Source organism: Heterocephalus glaber, unplaced genomic scaffold, assembly GCF_053883595.1.
Source record: "Heterocephalus glaber isolate CG9 unplaced genomic scaffold, H.glaber_assembly_v1.0 deba00001608, whole genome shotgun sequence".
Taxonomy (NCBI): Eukaryota; Metazoa; Chordata; class Mammalia; order Rodentia; family Bathyergidae; genus Heterocephalus; species Heterocephalus glaber.
This window is the reverse complement of record NW_028258379.1, coordinates 27,881,990-27,901,563: the sequence shown is the minus strand read 5'-3', so window position 1 is coordinate 27,901,563 and position 19,574 is coordinate 27,881,990. Positions and strand designations below refer to the sequence as shown.

The following is a 19,574-nucleotide window of genomic DNA, read 5'->3' as shown; positions in this document are numbered from 1 at the left end:
TGCTTTTCTCTCCATCAGTGCCCCCTTGGATCTGTGTTGGGAAACTTTGGGAGCTTTTTGTTGCCTTGTTTTTTCATGTTCATGTGTGAGTGTGTGTGTGTGTTCTTTTTCTGATGCTGAGATTGAGGTCAAATGGAGTGAGGAGAGTTTGTTGTTGATATTAAGATCTCTTTAGTTAGAACCTGTTTTCCAATGATGTGTTTGTAACTTTATATGTCTAGGAATATTGTTCACCCATACAAAATTTTCCTTTTAATTAGGATGGACCCTGTCACTGTGTTATAAGGAGAAAATTTCTATTGGTTATAATATCAACAAAATTTTCCATATATTAATCATAAACAGTAAAGCTTATTTTGATGAATTTACTTTTTTATTAATACCCCTTACAGACTTTATTGTACTGGGATGTGTGAGGTGTAGAAGAGTAAAAGTCCTATGTCAGTGGGAAAAGAGGAAGGTAAGAGATATGTCAGTAGGTAGAAAATAGATAGGAAGTGGGATTATGTTGGAGGTATTTTATAGTTAGGATAAAGGCCCGGTGAGGGACGGTTTGGAGGAGTGTTTACGTAGCCAAGAGGATATATGCAGGTGGCTGGCAGTATATTTAGGGACTGAGTGAGACTGAGATTGCTGGTGCCTATTAACATGCTGTTGGTAGTTTTATTTGGTCTTGCTAAGCCAAATTTTGTTAAGGATTACCTTGATATTCCCTTAAATGTACTGTTTTACTTATAGATAGCACTGGTTAATGCTTATTCTCTAATGCACTTATACAGTTTCCTGTTATGTTTATACTCTTAGATAGATGGGGAGGAGGCAGAGAAGGGAAAGGTGAGATAGTGAGGGTTAGGGTAGGACTAAGAATGAGGCAGGCAGAGAGCTAAGGATAGAAGGGAAGGCACATTAAAAGAGGGAGCAGGTTAAGTGGGAAACCCTTGAAACTAAAAGTATTATAGTCATCCAGTAGCACTAAAGGAGAACCAAAAGAAAAGATTTTAAAAAAAAGAAAGCAGAGAATGAAAAGAAAAAAACAACAACAAAGAACAGAAACAGCAACAAAAGCCAACCAAAATAATCCAAATACAACAAATTCGTAAGGTTATAATACCTGTAATTGCCAAAATCACCACACAAGTAAAAATAAAAAACCTTAGCACAGTTCTTAGAACAATAACCCAAATCTTTCACACAGCTCCCTCTTCACTGGTGTCACAGTCTGGTTTCAGTCAACCACACAGTTTCCTCCTGTGGAGACAGTTGCCTCCCTGAAGCTTTGGGGAGTGCGTTCCCTCCTAGCTCGTGGAACTCATGAAGTTCCCTCCATATCGTTCACCTCTAGGCAGGCCCCCTGCAGGCCTCTGAGGATCTGGTTATCTTAATTGATCCGGAGGATAAATGTCATGGACTTCTCTGTGTCTTCCCTTCATAAGTTTTTCTTGCCTGTTATATGACCCTAAGGCCACTATCCCAGCTTTTGTTTACCGTTACCTAATTCTGCTCCACCTGTAGAAACCACTGGAAGGCATTCTTTCTCTCTCCTGCCTCCTGTTGCCATACTGTTTTCTGATTTTGTCAAAGAACTAAGGTTCGTTTCCTTGTTAACTTCTCCTCTAGGCATTGCTGGGTGTTCCCTCCCTCAGTGGGAGGCCACTGACAATCCTGGGTAGGGTGCTGAGTGTTCCACATAACAACTCCCATTGTACGTGGGAGAAATAGGTGGCTTCTTGTTATTGTTGTTAAAATTGTGTTGAGGGAACCTTCTCGCCTTCCCCTTGGTGTCTTTCTGCCTGCTGACTCTGGGGACAGGAGCCCTGGTACATGCAATGAAATTTTACCCCATTACTGTTGAGGCTTCTGTGAGTCCCTAGGTTGGAGTAGTTTAACTTCCCCCTGCCCAGTTGGGAGGATAGCTTGTCTGTGGGCTCCCTCCCTTCTTTAGTCAGCCTGATTTTAGTCCAGCTGGATTGTCTTCTCATTTATGGTTCTGTATCAGACTTTATCTTTGGCCCTGCCTCAGAGTAGCTGCTTTTCTACAGCACTGAGTCAGAGGTACTCACTGTTGCTAGTGCCCCAGTCTCCCTCACTCAGTTATCCAGTTGTCAGATTTTTAAAAATATTTCAAAGTAGGGCCTGGGGATTTAGCTCAGTGGTTTTGCTGCCTGCTGCGCAAGTGCAAGGACCTGAGTTCAATCCCCATCCCTGGTACAAAAAAATATATATATATATTTCAAAGTATTATTATATAAATTGGCCTTGTTTCTTAAATTTCTGGTTTGTTAGATAAAATCTACAAATGTAATACTCTCATTTCCCAAAAATATTTCTGCTTATGTCAATGACCTTTTTTTAAGGCAGGGTCTTGATTTGTAGTTTAGTCTGGTCTTGAACTCACTTTGTAGGCCAGGCTGGCCTTGAACTCACCTGGGCCACCATGCCACAATGGTCAATGATTTTTTGGTGTTAGTTAATACCTCTCATTCTTTTTCATCAGCATAACTTCTTTCACAATTGATGGCAGTACTCACTTTTGGTAAAATGAGAAATTAATGTGGGGGTTTTTGTCTGTTGTTTTGAGTTTTCTTTTGGTTTGTTTTGTTTGTTTGAGACAGGGTCTCACTATGTAGTTCAGACTGGCCTGGAACTCATGGTGATCCTCCTGCCCCAGCCTCCCTCCCAAGTGCTGGGATTACAAGTGTGAGCTACCATGCCTGACCAAAATGAGTTTGTTTTTATTCCTGCTTAGACTTCTGTACTTGGATTTTCATAGAAAACTTGTTCTATAGCTTTTCTTTTTTAATTTTTGTTTTGTTTGGAGACAGGGTCTCTTTATGTAACCCAGGCTGGCCTTGAACTCTAGATCCACCTGTCTCAACCTTTCAGTGCTGGGATTACAGGCATGCGTCACCATGGCCAGTACATATGCATGACTTGACTCCTCCTTTATGTTAACGTGAGACAATAATAAATATAGGCATCCTCATCCAAATTAAAGGTCCTTTAAGCTTGTAATTTAAAAACTAATTTAAAGAATTACCTGATGTATGTTCTCTTTCTCTTTCAGGTGGGAGGTGTTGCTGTTTTTCTCCTGATGGAAAAGCTTTAGCTGTAGGTCTCAATGATGGAAGTTTCTTAATGGCAAATGCAGATACTCTAGAGGACCTTGTGTCTTTTCATCACAGAAAGGATATTATTTCAGATATTCGATTTTCACCTGGTAAAATAACATTGAAATTGTATTTGACTATTAACCTTGGTCTGGCAGTGAGTGATTTCTTAACAACTTATTTTATCTCAGAATTTTACTTTTTTCACTAGAAGAGGCCATATGGTGAGAGATAAAACTTTCTGCATTTAATTAGTGCAGCTATCTTGTTTAGTGCTAATTCTTATGTCACTACATGTTCCCTATGAGTTGGGCCAGGGCACTTCTCTAACCTCACTGTTTTCATTTGTAATGTAAAACAGGATTAGATGACTGTCTTCATGATATTCTTGGCCGGCTTTTGAAATTGTATTAATCTTACTCTAACAATTTCCTTGTATGCATTATCAACTAGTAAACCCACTATAACGTAGGAACTACTAATGTTAAGGCAAAATTTAGTTCTGCTGATTAAATTTTCTTTTGTCCTAAATTTAGAGGGTATCTTTAATATGATGCACATCAAAATTACAGTGTGTATAATTTTTGGTAATTTGCTCTCCACTGAACTAATTTGTTACAGTAAAATTAAAATTTAGTTAATTATTTATATGCTTGAAAATGTGTTATTTGTCATTTAACATATCAGTCTTGCTATAACTTATACAACACCTAAAATTTCTCCCAAAATATATTAAGAAAATTAACTCCAGTTACAGAGTATAAAAAAATATTCCCATAGGTACAAAATATCGAGCAAATATGTTCTGTTGTAGGTTCTGGGAAATACCTCGCAGTGGCCTCCCATGACAACTTTATAGATATATACAGCGTAGTGAGTAGTAAGCGAGTGGGAATATGCAAAGGCGCAACCAGCTACATAACTCATATTGACTGGGATATTAGAGGTAAGACTTAATATCTGAGGAAAGTTTCATTTGACTTAATGTAGTTTTGGAGTTTTTTATTGTTGTTGCTTTCTGGTTGTTATTTTTTTAGTTTTCTGAGACAGGATCATGCTATTATACTCCAAGCCAATCTTGAACTTGCTACATAGCCCAGGCTGACCTTGAACTTGAAATCTTCCTGCCTCAGCTTCCAGAGTGTTGGGATTATAAGTGTGCAACACCACACTGGGCTTTGTGGCTATTAAAGGAAAAAAAACTACAACATGATTTAACAGGTTCACAAGCCTTGTAAAACACAAACATTCAAACACTCAAAATTATTTTCCACTACTTTATTTTACATCTGAACATGAGCACTATAACATTTACTGTACTTTTTAATACTTCACTTAATGTCATTATAATGGTAGTTGTTTAATTTGTAAAGTTATTTAAATATTATACAAAAATATTTTTAGTCATGATAATGCACTACTTTTTGTCAGAGTAATTTGACAAACTTCAGATTTGGAAATAAAAATGTTAATGATGAATACCGAGCATGGTGGCACATGCCTGTAATCCCAGCACTCAGGAGGCAGAGGCAGGAGGGTTGACATGAGTTCAGGGGCAGCCTGGACTACATAGTGAGACCCTGTCTCAAAAAACAACAACAACAACAAAAAATGTTAATGATGATTTTAAGTTATTTCCCCAACAGTTGGTATAAAATATATTTCCTAAAAATAGTCACACAACATAAAGAATTTAATGCATGTCTGTTTTTCAGCAGAATGCATAGCATATGACATAATTGATAAATTTGGATAAATGTTAAATATTAAATATAGTATGTCCCTTTTCTAAGGACTATATTTTACATTTTCAGTTTTATAAACAATATTGTTAATGTTTTTCCAAATATTGTTAAACAAAGTATTTGCTCTTACTTTTTAAAAATTATTCTAGCATTTGTTTCTCAGCTTTTTGCATTATGCATAACAGAAATATTTTTATATATTTACATACATAAAAATTAAACCATTAATGAATTAATTAATTATAATGAGATTAAGAAAATATAATGCTGCCAGTATATACTGACTCCAAAATAAATGGTTTCTATATTTAAGCTTAGTTTTTCCCATGAAATGTAAATATCATACCAATGATATATTGTTCATACATTCATATTTCTATATTATTTTAAGGAAAGCTTTTACAGGTCAACACTGGTGCTAAAGAACAGTTATTCTTTGAAGCTCCTAGAGGGAAAAAACAAACCATCCCCGGTGTGGAGGTAGGAAGAAACTGGTGCTTATAGTGATGTTTCTGTAAAAGTAAAAGTGGTTAGTTATTTTCCATCATTTATTTACTTGTGAAGCTTATATTCACATTACTCAAATTATAGATTTTCTTTGAGTGAGTTTATTTTAGTGGGCTAGAATATATAAATGAGTAAAGAAAGAGGCATTTTAAGAAGTGGAATAAATCACTAGTAGCTATGCTTGAATCACTGTCTTCAAAGGACAAAGAGCATCCACTGACAAATAGAGGACATGACATCTAATTTCAAGTACTGCATGTCTGCTACATCTTTGGGAACCCATATACCTAAGGTTCTTGTTAGCAAATTCCTGCTTTAAAAGAAAAATAAGAAAAATTGTGTATAGCTCTCTGCCTGACAATAGTAATTTGTTGACATGTCCTAGGAAGACATGCTTATCAAATTTAACATGAAATGGCTTAATAAAGGAGGGACTACATAAAAGTTGTTAATTTGGTTGAGTTTGGTTGTCAGTTTATGTAATACAATCTTAGAGCAGTTTTTTTTTCTCTTTTTTAGGTGGAAAAAATTAGTTGGGCGTCATGGACAAGTGTGCTTGGTGTATGCTGTGAGGGAATTTGGCCGGTAATTGGAGAAGTCACGGATGTAACTGCCTCTTGCCTCACCAGTGACAAAATGGTCCTAGCTACTGGGGATGATTTGGGATTTGTGAAGTTATTTAGATACCCTGCTAAAGTATGTTTTTCTTTAACTTTTCTAATGATCATAATTACAAAAACAATTAAGGTTGTCTCCTCTCATAACATTTCACTGTTTTTATATGAATATGAGGTATGACTAAAAACTACATTGCATGTTTACATTTTTTAAAACTTATTACAGAAGACATTACCATTAATCCTCCTGACCATGGTTCTTGCCACTTTCTTAAGCGGTTTTGGAAGTCCTCTTTTGTGAATGTCTTTAGTTGTGCTGTAATGGCTGACTTGATGTCCTGAATCCATTCAAAGTGTTTACCTTTCATGATCACTTTGACTTTGGGAAAGGGAAAGACCCAGAAGTCACATAGTGCCAGGACGCCATGGATAAGGACACGGTGTCATGTTTTTAGAAGCCTGTCTTTCAACTGGATGGTACTGGGCAGCAGCATTTACCGTATTTTTTTTTAAACTTTTATTCACACTTCATAAAGACACTAACAAAAGATTTCTAGAACTACAGAAAGTAGCAAGAATGATGTGATAAGTGTATTTGAAGTGAGGAGTGGTATTTTGAAGGTGATTAATGGCAATATGTCTGTTACTGTAATAAGTTTTTAAAATTTAAACATTCATTATATATTTGGATCATGCCTCGTAGTACATATGTACCATGAAAGGTTGAGAATTGTTTACTGTTCTTGGCATCATATTTATAGCTTTTATCTAGAATACCTATTGTAAGATATGATCCCATGCCTTAAATTATAATTATATTGTTTAGTGTTTTTTCAGTACTGAGTAACGTAAATACCTCTTTTAAAAGAAACATTCCTTTTATCCCCCAATATTAGCTTAAGAAATTTTACTAGTTTTACTGAATATATACCATTAAGTGTAAATACAAACTTTTATAGATATTACTTTTAAATGTAAAATGTTTTAATCATTGACTACAAAACACTTAAACATCTATAAAATTAAAATAGACAAAATTGACTATGTGATGAATGATATTTTTGCTGAAATCAACTGTACAGATTCTTTGGAGTTCCGTGTACCCACATTGTGTTGCAAGATCACGCAATTCCTTTTCTATTTTCTTCTATTCAAACTACTACAAAACACTAGGCTTCTGCTTAGCACCAAAATATCACATCCAGATTTTTTTTTCTTTCTTTTGGTACTGGGGATCGAACTCGGGACCTTCTGCTTGCAAGTCAGGCAGCAGAACCACTGAGCTAAATCCCCAGCTGTAGATATATTTATTTTTAACTGTAACAAATTAAGTTATATATTATAATCTGGCACCAATGTGAACATAAACCTAAGTATGAAATAGGACACTGAAATCATATTATTGTATGCAGTTGTTGTGGTTGTTTTAAGTAACAGCTCATATATTAATGTTTTTAATCAGCACTGAAGTGAAAACAGGGAACTTAGACACTCAAGAAAATATTGTACAGATCCTGTTTAGATACATAGAAGTGGTAGAACCTTGGTTGACAAGAATGTGTTCCACTAAAACTTTTTCAGTCAAAAACTTCACTTTCAGGATTCCAGATCATATAAATCCCTTAGGACCAAGTAAGTCTAGGATATTGGTCTATAGATTCCTTCCTCTCTTCATTATAGCAAGAATCACATTAGAAAAACTACATTTTAACAGTATTTTGATGACAGTCTCATTCCCTTTTATTGTCTTTTTCCCAGATAATTTTCAAATTTTACTGTTCATTTTTTTGTTTTTTCAAGGCATCTTATTTTAACACCCTTAAAAAATGTCCACCTAGGAAGAGCTTCCCTGAGGACTGCTGACTTGGGCTTTTTACCCCTCATAGTTTATTCCTTCCTGAGGTTCACAGGCTGCCCAGGACCACACCATTTGCATGCAAGTTCCATGGGCTTCACCCTTCCATTGATGTAGAACCATCTGTGTCCCTCAGCATCACCCTTGTTCAAGTTGCCCTTGTGTTTCACATGGTTGTGTTGGTCTTCCTGCTTCAGCTTTGCACTGGATCCAACCACCTCTGGGATAGGAAGTTGCGGTGTTTGGCCCAGTACCCAGTTCTCTAGGAATGGACCACAGTATTGTAATGACTCCAAGGCAGTCTAAATATTGGCATCCCAAGAAATCCAGCTAATAGCAACAGCAATATCACCTTGACTATAGTACTAAAAACATCAATTATAGCATCAAATACAAATTGAGTATTAAACCCTAAGAACCAGTAATGTACCACCCTTAATCATTGAAAAGAGATCTATATAGTATAAACAAACCAAATATTTACCTACTATTGACCTATAGTAAATATCTACTGATTAGAACAACTCTACTTCTACTAACAATAGAACATTATTCAACAGCAATAATGTAAAGTTAATTAGCTGTCTAGAGATTTGTAAAGCTTAGCAGTTATATTAACAAAAGTAGAGGAAGTGGGGAACTGCAGAATGAAAAAAGCAAAATTTGAGAAGTTAACAAATGAGATGTGAGGAGAGAAAGGTGAGATAGGAGATCCTATTGAAGAGTATAAGGAAATTAATAGTTTAGGCAACAATTACAGGAAATAACAAGAAAAAGAAAGCAAAACAGAGCAAAAACAGGTAACAGAAAGATAAAAATGAAGAGAAAAAAGTTAGAAGGGAAAGAAAGAAAAGAAACTAAAAGAAAAAACATCAAAGTCTCCAAAATTCCAGTGAAAGGAAGATAAAATAAAAAATAGAAAAATCAAAGATTTGAGTAAAAAAAAATGTCCACCTAAAACCTGCTTATGATATATTGGCCTGAAATTTACTTATGTAGCTTAGTAATGCTGATGTTCTAGATGTAAAAGTTGCCAACATCTATAACATGGAGTTGTGTGGATTTTTTTTATATTGAAAAGGAAAATACTGGGCTAGGGATGTGGCTCATTGGTGCTTGCCAACCATGTGGGAGGTCCTGGAATTGATCCTCAGCATCACACATATACACAAAATGGAAAATTCATTCCTAAGTGTAGTCTTATAAACAGAAGCACTAATGAATTAAGAGGAAAGATATTTCATACCCCAAAGCAATTGATGCTTTTGTTACTATAGCCATGCTGTGCAGGGAATTTATATACTTTTTCAGTTATTGGGTTTCCAACAATAACATATCTGTATGACATTGTTTTCATTACATATACACTACTCCATAGATGTATACTGCAGTTAACTCTTATTCTATTGAATACTTAAGGCATTTAAATTTTTTCACTACCATAAGTGAATGCTATGGTAAATATTTTTTACAGACATAACAGTTTGTTAGCATGCAGAATACCAAGTTGAGTTCTAAAGGAGTAAATGATACCAAGCCATGTGGGAAATACCAATTCTGTTCTCACCAGATTTTGGAATTGGTATTTTTTTATTTCAGCAAATTTTGGTACTTTATACATGTTGCACTTGGAATAACTAATTACTAGTGATACTTTAAGAAAGAAATAACTAAAATATTCATTCAATATTATAAGTTTTCAAATAAAGAAATTTCTCAGAAAGAGTTTGATTTTTTTCATCTGTAGGGAAAATTTGGAAAGTTTAAGAGGTACGTGGCCCATAGTACTCATGTCACAAATGTTCGCTGGACTTATGACGACAGCATGTTGGTTACCCTCGGAGGTGCAGATATGTCGTTAATGGTGTGGACAAATGAAATGGAGAGCTATCGAGAGAAAAGGACTTGTGATAGTGAAGAATCTGATATAGATTCTGAAGAAGATGGAGGTCTGTCATTTTAAAACATTTTAACAAAATCATAGAAAAAATTTAGCATAGCTGATTTAAACTGCAGAAGTTACAAAAAGTAATAATAATGTTTGAGTAATTGTGATGTTAATGTGACACCAAAATTGGTTTTGTTACTCAAGAATAATAGGCTAGCATGTATTGATGACTTGATATTCTTTGTCTATAAGTGTGAGATAATCATATTTTAAATAAGTACTGTTAAAATTTATTGAACTTCATTTTTTAAAATAATTTTGATTTTTTTTCCTAAGATACCAGTAATACCAGTTCATTATGAAAAATACCTATTGCAATAAAAAAATAAACATAGTATCTATAAAGATAGTATCTATAAACATAGTATCTATATTCTTCCACTCAAAAGTTAACTTGTTAGGGGCTGGGGGTTTAGCTCAGTAGTTCTGGCACCTGCCTTGCAAGTGCGTAAGGTCCCCGAGTTCGATCCCCAGTACCAAAAAAAACCAAAACAAAAAACAAAAAAAAAGTTAACTTGTTAACATTTGGGGTACATCCTAAGGTATATGTGCATTTAGGAATTTATAATACTTTTAAACAAAAAAATTATTTTTTGGTAGTTTGACACATTACCAATACATAATTTTTCAACAAAAGAGGGATCATATTAAATTTATTTTGTAACTGGGTCTTATCTCTTAGTTCAAAAACATCATTACACATCACTAAATGCTCTTCTACATAATTTTTACTGGCTGTATATTATTTTATAATTTGAGTATAACGCAATTTATTTCATGTTGTTGGGTATCCCTATATCTAAGATCATAACTGATTTCATTTAAAGATTAACTTTTATATTTTGATGGTAGGCTATGACACTGATGTTACAAGGGAGAATGAAATCAGTTACACCATCAGAGCCTTATCAACAAATATTCGCCCAATGTTTGGAATCAAGCCTCATTTGCAACAAAAAGAACCCTCAGTTGATGAGAGGTAATAAGCTTACAATTAGGTGAAGAAAAAGATATTGATATTAATATTGAATTTTTTATTTAAGCAGATTTTCCACAGAATCTAAGTCACAGTAGTATTCTTACTTTATACAACTCTTAGCAGCTCTTTAGAAAACATGCTGGTCCTTAAATACTTTTTTGTGATAATGCTGTCTTTTGCGTAATTTAAGGAATGTTACATACACATACACAGTTGATATGTTAAAGTAACCTTACTTGCCAACTTTTGTAAGTATATTGGATGGAGTTGGGAGAGATAGTAAAATCTGAATTCAATGCCCAGTACCTTTTAAGAAGCCTATGAGCAGAGGTTTGATTTGGTTTTTAAACGACCTATCTATCCATGTGCCTTTCATCAAGGATAAACCATCATTTCAGAATTTTCCAAAACAGGACGGCTGAAGTATAGCTTATTTTTAATGGGACTTATTAGTCTTGGTCTATAATTATCAAATCAAAAATAAGTAGATATGCATAGCAATTTTATGAGGAGAGAACTTTTAATAGTCTCAGAGCTAGATCACAGATCAAGAGAGAAATTGCAGACCTGATGCTTTTAAAATCAAAGATGGAAAACAGTAAAGAGGCAAATGGGGCTGGTGATGTAGCTCATTGATAGAGCACTTGCCTAGCATGTGTGAGGCCCTGAGTTCTATAGTTCTGTCCCCAGAACTGCAAAACAGACAGCAACAACAAAAAAGAGGCACATGGCATGGACTTGAGAAGCAAGCAAGTTTTAAGAAATGGTAAAGGACAGATTATTCAGAAACAGTAGCAAGAAACAAAGGAGTAAGAAGTGGTTGCAGCAGTGACTTCTGTGGAAGCTGTGAGGAGGAAACTTGATCATAAGAAGCTGGTACGCGTGTCTAGAGAGAGTGAACATGAAACCTGTGGCTTTAATATTGAAGGCTGGGCTGCACCTCAGGGGTGGTCAAGGGGACAACTAGAGATTATCATGAACTTTTTGACCCTAATATTGCCAGGGAAGTCTAGGAGGAATGGTGAGGCTGTTCAGCCCACCCCATGCTATTTCAGGTGCTCAGTTTGCTGATAGGAGACCTCAGATAACTGTGAGGGGAGGTCACCTAAACAGATGGCTACACCGTGGCCATCTGTTTTGTTATGTGCAGAGGCAAAGCGTAAAATATTTTTAGGCAAGTTGATCATACTATAATCTAAATACTTGTACAGAATTCCATGTTGAAGCAGCTTGGTAGACGGCAGCAGGGAGACAGTGCCAAGTACATGGATTTTGAAACCAAAAAAAAATGGGCCAAAATATTACCTTGTATAATTTACTGGTTGGGTGACCTTGAACAATAATTCATTCTTTCTGAACCTCAGTTTCCTCAGTGGCAAAATGAGCATTATAATTCCTAATTTATAGATTATTTCTAGGTTAAAATGAAACATTTTACATAAAGAATTAAGAGAGGTCTTAACCAATGACATCCCTCCCTTAGAGTGAAATGCAGAATAACTTGAGGTAGCCAGTAAAATAGTGAGACACTACTTCTGAAATTTAATATTCAGAAAGTAATGAGTACTACCTGTAAATTTATTAACTAGAGGCATACTAAGAAATATCAAAATGTCAGTGTTCCTAAGAATATTTGTAATATAACACTTAGTATCACATGAAGAAAATTATATATCCAAGTAGTAAAAGTGTCCTATAGGGAAGAAAAAATTCTAAACATTCTTACAAATCACTTTCATATGTACTGATTTTTTTTAAAGTATTATCATGTATCAGATGAGTTCATTATGTGACCTAATTTTAATCTCTGGGCCATCATTCATGGTACAATATTTAAATTTCCCCATTCATTGCTGAATGACTCATATTCTGACAGATGGAAGTAGTTTCCTGGTCCTGAAGAATGATTAACACTGCCATAACTGTCATCTGGGCTGTTAGCTTACCTTTTTAGAAGCTAAGTTTTTCAAAATTATTTTTGAAATTTTTTGGTTGTTCTCAGTTTTTTTACAATATCAGTTCTGCTAAATTATTTTGAAAAATGCTAAAGCAGACTCTATTAATGTGGCTCATAAGAGTCTTCCTTTTTACAAAATGGTAGACTCAAAGGAGACAAAAAATTAAGAGTTTTATTTTTATCAATTTTGAATATATTACTGAGGAGATAATGTAATATGATTTGGTTTTGTATTTTAAATAAAGGTATTTTTGTCATCAAATGTGAGAAAGACAAAACATTTTGTAAACAAAACACTTATCAAATATCTACTTTTTAAAATGTTTCTGAGACTTTTGTAGTTTTTTCCTAAGCAATTTTAATAATTTTGTTTTTCTTTTTCAATAAAGGTTTTTTTAGCAAATCTTTTTTTTTGTAGCAAATCTTATATATCTAAAGGAGTAACTTTTTCCAAATTCCCAGTAGTTTTAATAAAAATATTCAAAACAATGTGACATAAAATTTAGATGCTTTGTATTTCCTTTGAATTCTGCTGATATATGGTAGCTTTACTCTTGCTTATAAATTGCTGTATTTACTCATGATCACTTTTCATGTTTCTGTTTTTCCCCTTATTCCTCTCAAAGGCAGGGAGTAGTAAGGTAAGTTTTATTAAAGAATATATTTTATTTAAATATATAATATTTGTTCTGTTTTCATCTTTATGATATCTTATTTCTTTGTACGTGTTTACAGTACATCATGTTTACATTCCTTGTGAGGAATTGGTATGTGTACATGAGACATCTTACTCCTTTCTTCATCCCTTTTCCCTTTTTATAAAGATCTACCTCCTTACTTTCTTTTTTTTTTTTTTTGGTGCGGGAGATCGAACTCGGGTCCTTGCGCTTGCACAGCAAGCGGCGAAACTACTGAGCTAAATCCCCGGCCCCAACCTCCTTACTTTCTATCTATCTTTTATTTTGCTCTTTATTTATACTTTGGGTTTCTCATATAAGAGAAAACGTGCAATATTTAAGCTTGTGTGTCTAATTTATTTCACTTAACATTATGGTCTGAAGGTGCATCCATTTTCCTGCAAATGACTCTAGTTTATCTTGCTTAATGCAGAGTAGCACTCCATTGTGTGTAAAATACAGTATTTTAAAGTAATTTTTTCCTAGAAAAAAATTTTTTTAATTTTAAGTACACTTGTCAATAATTAGAAAATTAAATATGACAAATCTAACAAAAGATTTGCAATTTTAGATACAATAAATGGTTGTTATTATGAAAGTCTTCATTATATATATATTTTTTGGTTTTTTAAATGACTTCATGAACTGCTCACATTCTAGATTGTTTTAAAGTTTTCCTTTTAGAGGCTCATACAAACAAATGTGGCCACACATATTTATCAGTGAAATATTACTCAGTTTATAGATCTTTTACCTTCATGTAATGGACTGTTTCATGTAGTGATTCACTTAAAAATATTAAAATAGGGTAATTATGGTATTTGTGTGTTCAGTGAAGCAATGTAAGATAGACTCTTGGGTTACTTTTATAGCTTCCTATAGTGAGATGAAAATGTCTTCAGTGAATTTCTAAAACAAGATAATGTGGAAATGCATAGTCAATTTTAGAAGTAAGATCTTGACATTAGTGAAATGCTGAGAGATAAGGACCAAAAAAAGTAGATTTGAGACCAGACTCTGCAGAAACTCAAATAATAGGCACCACTGGATATATCTGACAGCAGGAATTAATTATCTGTGAAATTCATCATGTATTTTAAGCAGGGAAATCTGTGCAAAGATGCATCCAGAGTATGATACAACTTCAAAGAGGACCACATCATCTTATACGAACAGAAATAAAGCATCTAGATCTGGTGTCATATTTAGAGTAGCTTATTCAGTACTGATCTCTGTGTTAGAAGGACATTGCCAGTTTACAGTAGTGTAGAAGAAAGAAGTGATGTAGATGAAAGAAGGCTGGGAGGCCTCTTCATATGAAGAATAATCAGTTGTTTAGGAATCATTTATTTCAAAACAAGGAAACTAAGTAGAGATATGATCGCTGTATTTGGTATGAATGGTTTTTTCATTTAGAAGACCACTAACTTGTCAGTCATAGGTGCTTAAAAGGATGTTTTCAACGTGTGGAGAAAGGATTCTGGTTTCAGTGGGAAAGTGGATGAAATGACTTATGTGATCTCTTCCAATTCTGCTACAGTCACACTATTAAAGGAATTTTTTTAAGTGCCATTTCCTTTACAATAGAAGTCCCAAATCCATCATGCATGACCCGTTCTGCCTGCTCAGACGGCCTGACTGGGGAGCCCTTTTAAGCTTGGAACAAGGGCTCTTTTAGTTTCCTTAAAAGCAGTATAAGTGCTACCAGTCTTTTAAGTTGGTGAAGATTTTATTTCCCATTCTTAAGAATGAAGATAATCTTAAAAAAAAAAATATATATATATATAGAGAGAGAGAGAGAGAGAGAAATTTAGATTATACAATCTGGAAAAGGAAAAGTAATACCATGTTGAATTCTCATTTTTTTTCACCTGTTTCTTCTGATTTCCCTGTCATTAGTAGAATAATTTAAGCCTTTTCTTATATGCAGTAATAAACTAAAAATAATAGGCCTTTAATATATTAATAGTTTATCTGCATTAAACTTGTAAAAATATTTCACTATAGATGGTACTTTATAGTATCTTAAATTCAAATTTGTGTTGTAATCTTTTCCCCTTTTTTTCTTTCTCTTTCTTTTTTTGGTCTGCTACTGAAAAGAGGTTCCAGGTAATCTTCTCTTTACCATGTTTACAAGGCCTGATTTTGTATTTTTAGCATCTTTTTTGTCTACCATAAATGAGCTATCTTACTTGGTGTTATTTACCTGTGTTCACAGTTTACCACATTTATTCCCTTTGGAATTACTGTCCTGAAATGAATTGCATATATATTGGGCATATACTATATAAGTAACTGCTTTACTAAAACTTCATTCAGCCTGTATAATTTTTATATAAGCTGTATAATTTTATTTTTTATTTATGTATTTATTTTTTTGGTACCGGGGATTGAACTCGGGACCTTGCGCTTGCGAGGCAGGTGGCAGAACCACTGAGCTAAATCCCTAGACCTGCATAATTTTATTTTAACCAGTAATATACCTTAAATATGTGATCCTTACAAAAGTTAAAATATGCTTGTTACTTAGGGTTGAATAGGTAAAAATTATTTATTATGAGTTACAGTTAAAGCTGGAAGACACTAACATTGAATTATGTTATCAAAACAATTAACTCAGAATAAAAGCCCAAGTTTCTATCATTCTTTGAAATGGCTCTATGAGAAATTTTCTAATGTTAAATATAAATACAGTTCTATTTTTATGTATGGACATGGAAAAAATGATATGAAGTGTGAAACCAAAATTAATGTGATAACCTGAAAAGTTGTTTATATATTTAAGAACATTTACTTTTTATGACATCAATCAGTCATGCTTATATATTCTACATGCTGTGTCATATTACAAGTGAAAATTACATTTGTTTTATATTTGACACTAAAGATAAAACTTTTTAATAAATGTATAACACTGATTTTGAAATGGAAATATATTTTATGGCATTAATTTTAGGATACTTATTCATAAATGTTGGAGTTTTCCATTAAAAAGTTAATTTGTATCATTTTCTGATTTAGTTGTTACAAATTAAATATTAACTAAAAATTTAGAGAGTTGATGCATGACTGGTTTAGATTCAGGTTTCAAATGTATTAAATATTTGAATAATGGTTATTCAAGATAGAAACAATAAACTAGTAAATTTTTTAAATGAAAGTATTATAGTGAAGTGCCTCCACATTTAAATGATCCAAAATGTGAGCTCTATATGCCTGTTAGCATATGAGACATTATAGATAGATTCTGAGCAGATAAGAGAGGTCTAGATTTGAGAACTGTTGTGTAGGGAACTTTGATAAATGGTTTGGTAAATAGGGAAGAGGAGTAGTTTGAGGCAATATTAGTAGTAGTTACCTTTTACAGAGTGTTGCATGGTTTACAATGCTTTTTGACTATAAGACTCTTCCTTGAGTAATTGTCTTATAGTAATGCCAGTGAGCTAGTACTAGGGACTTCAGGAAGCTGAGAAAGTAAAGGGCATGAAAGAACAGGAAATGAGTACAAATTTGAACTCATGTAATTTATGTTGTCAAAAGAGTATAACATTCATGGAAATATTATCAAAATTGACTGCCAAGAAGAATGTATTTACACCTGCCATGTGCAGATAATGTTAGATGCCTTAGAGCAATAACTCAGGCTTTGTTGATAGTGCATCCATCAAGAAATTTTTGAATATGTCAAGCTAACATTTTTACATTTGTTTATAAACAATCTATTCTTGTTCTGTTCATATCGTGAAGCATATACCAAATAAATTAAAAGTAAAATGAATAAAAGTTCTAATTATTTGCTGCATTAGAAGCTACCACGAAGTAGAGGGTACAGAATGGGCTCCCATAGGGAAGGTGGACCTCCCTGGTGGGCAGGTCTAGGAATCCCACAGTGATGCATGCCTGTCCTCCACCCACCTCTGTTTCAGGCCCCCGGTGAGCAGAGCCCCACCACAGCCAGAGAAACTTCAAACAAACAATGTTGGCAAGAAGAAGAGACCCATAGAGGTAAGGAACCCACACCTCAGTGTCACTAAAATGTATCCATAGTTCATTTTCATGCAACACCAAAGTTTTGTCATTAGTATTCAAAAAATAAGTGTGTTGAGTAATTTGGTTTTTAAAATTGACTGTTTAACTCTTACTCAAGTCTGAGCTTTGGATTGCTATCCTCTGTTTCCCTCAATTTTTTAAATTTGTATTTCTTTTTACTTTTCTATAAGTAATACCCTCATTTGATCTGTAACTCAGAGAACTTCTAAATGTGAGTATATGTGAATAATCTATTGCTTAGAGAAGCACATGCACTGTGGCACCCACCGAGTGGGCTCTTTTTAGGTTAAAAATTAAATACTTGAACCACATCGGGAACTTTTACCCCAGGTGATATATTTAGTATTTGAGGACTTTCCACTTCTGTCTTTCCTTCCAACCAAAAAAACCTTCCACTCTTTTTTTGGTCTGCTGCTGAAAAGCGGTTCCAGGTAATCTTCTCTTTACCATGTTTACAAGGCCTGATTTTGTATTTTTAGCATCTTTTTTGTCTACCATAAATGAGCTATCTTACTTGGTGTTATTTACCTGTGTTCACAGTTTACCACATTTATTCCCTTTGGAATTACTGTCCTGAAATGAATTGCACATATATTGGGCATATACTATATAAGTAACTGCTTTACTAAAACTTCATTCAGTCTGTATAATTGCCTGTAACCACAGCTACTCGGGAGGCTGAGGCAAGAGGATTACAAGTTCAAGGCCAGCCTGGAAAACCTAATGAGATCCTATCTCAAAACATAAAATAAAGGGCTGGGGATATAGCTCAGTGATAGAGTGCCTTTGGGTTTGACCCCCCAAACTGCAAAAGAAGGGGGAAGAGGAGAAAAGAAGTTCTCCTGGGCATTCCATAAATCCCAGCATCAGCAACAAACAAGCAAACCATGCTAAATGGGGTGTGAACAAGGGGTAAAGCTTTGGAGAGTGTTAGGGCTTCCTCCTCTCGCATCCAACCCCACAAAATCAATAAAAATGTGCACTTTGCCAAAGGTTTAGTATGAGTTCTCAGAAACAACTGAATTCTCCTGAGTACCTAACTTGGACATAATTTATCCTGAATTGTGTATGTAAAGCAAATATTGCAGTTAACAATAAACACAAGTAGAAATTTTCTTCTTTTAGACACAAGAACTATCTGAGTGTTTAACACATGGAATTTTACATCTCAAATTACTAGCATCAGATGACCTTGTGATTCCCTTTTCCTTTTTACAACTTTGTATAGAAAAGTATGGAATGTGGAATGTTTGCCCATAAAAGACTACATAGAAAAATACATCTAGCTCAATTTGTGCTTGAAGTTTTTAAAACACATCAAAAAGCATCCTCCATTTTAAAGACAATATTACTGTATCACACAACATGAGTGAACATGTGGAAAAATATAATTATGTAATAGTTTTATCATTATTGTTCCTAGGACCTTGTGTTGGAACTTGTTTTTGGTTACCGAGGCAGAGACTGCAGGAATAATGTACACTATTTAAATGATGGTGATGATATCATTTATCACACTGCATCCGTTGGAATTCTGCACAATGTTGCTACAGGTAGGAAACACTAATTCTCCACACTCCCACACATAGTTTTTAAGTTACAATTTTTTTAAAATAGCAGCTTAAAGTTCTGAGTTAAAACTATAGTATTTAACGATAATGTAAAATAGGAAGAAAAGGTCCAAAGGGGTAGGGGTAGTGGGAGGGGCAGGGGAAAGGAAAGAAGGGAAAGGAAAAATGATGAGAAATGGAAATAAAGTCTTTGTAAATAGGGAAGGGTGGAGGGCGTGAAGGGAGGGCTAGGAATGGGGAAAAAATAAGAACCAAGATGCATCATGTAAAGGTACAAGTTTCCAATAAGAAATGTAATTGTGTTGTATACCTACAATGTACCAATAAAAGAATTTAATACAAAAAACCCCCAAAAAACTATAGTATTTAAATATGGTCCAGAACTTAAAACACTTCATATTGCTGCACTTCCTGGTAACACCAGTCTTAAGAGCATATGATACAGCAGAAAAGTATTTCATAATATGATACGAAGTGCTCAGAGATCTCCATTAGAAGTAAAGATTTACTGTACGTTAAAACCAAGTTTTATAGTAAAACCTTTCATACCGTAAATTGCAT

The 19,574-nt window shown here is 34.1% G+C and overlaps 1 protein-coding gene across 9 annotated transcripts in view; it reads left to right on the top strand.

The window, feature by feature from the left end:
* Eml5 (EMAP like 5) overlaps positions 1-19,574 on the top strand; it is a 201,749-nt gene that overhangs the window by 153,755 nt on the left and 28,420 nt on the right. For 7 of the 9 annotated variants that reach the window (XR_015445090.1, XM_087195459.1, XM_087195456.1 and 4 more), the window contains 9 exons: positions 3,065-3,217; positions 3,922-4,053; positions 5,244-5,332; positions 5,879-6,055; positions 9,579-9,780; positions 10,632-10,758; positions 13,342-13,356; positions 17,319-17,397; positions 18,866-18,995. Coding sequence is in view for 8 of the 9 variants with exons in the window: in XM_087195459.1 (XP_087051585.1) it covers positions 3,065-3,217; positions 3,922-4,053; positions 5,244-5,332; positions 5,879-6,055; positions 9,579-9,780; positions 10,632-10,758; positions 13,342-13,356; positions 17,319-17,397; positions 18,866-18,995 (1,104 nt within the window). In the remaining variant the exon portion in view is untranslated. The remainder of the gene's footprint in view (positions 1-3,064; positions 3,218-3,921; positions 4,054-5,243; positions 5,333-5,878; positions 6,056-9,578; positions 9,781-10,631; positions 10,759-13,341; positions 13,357-17,318; positions 17,398-18,865; positions 18,996-19,574) is intronic. The other 2 variants (XM_087195457.1, XM_087195455.1) reach the window with 1 other exon arrangement.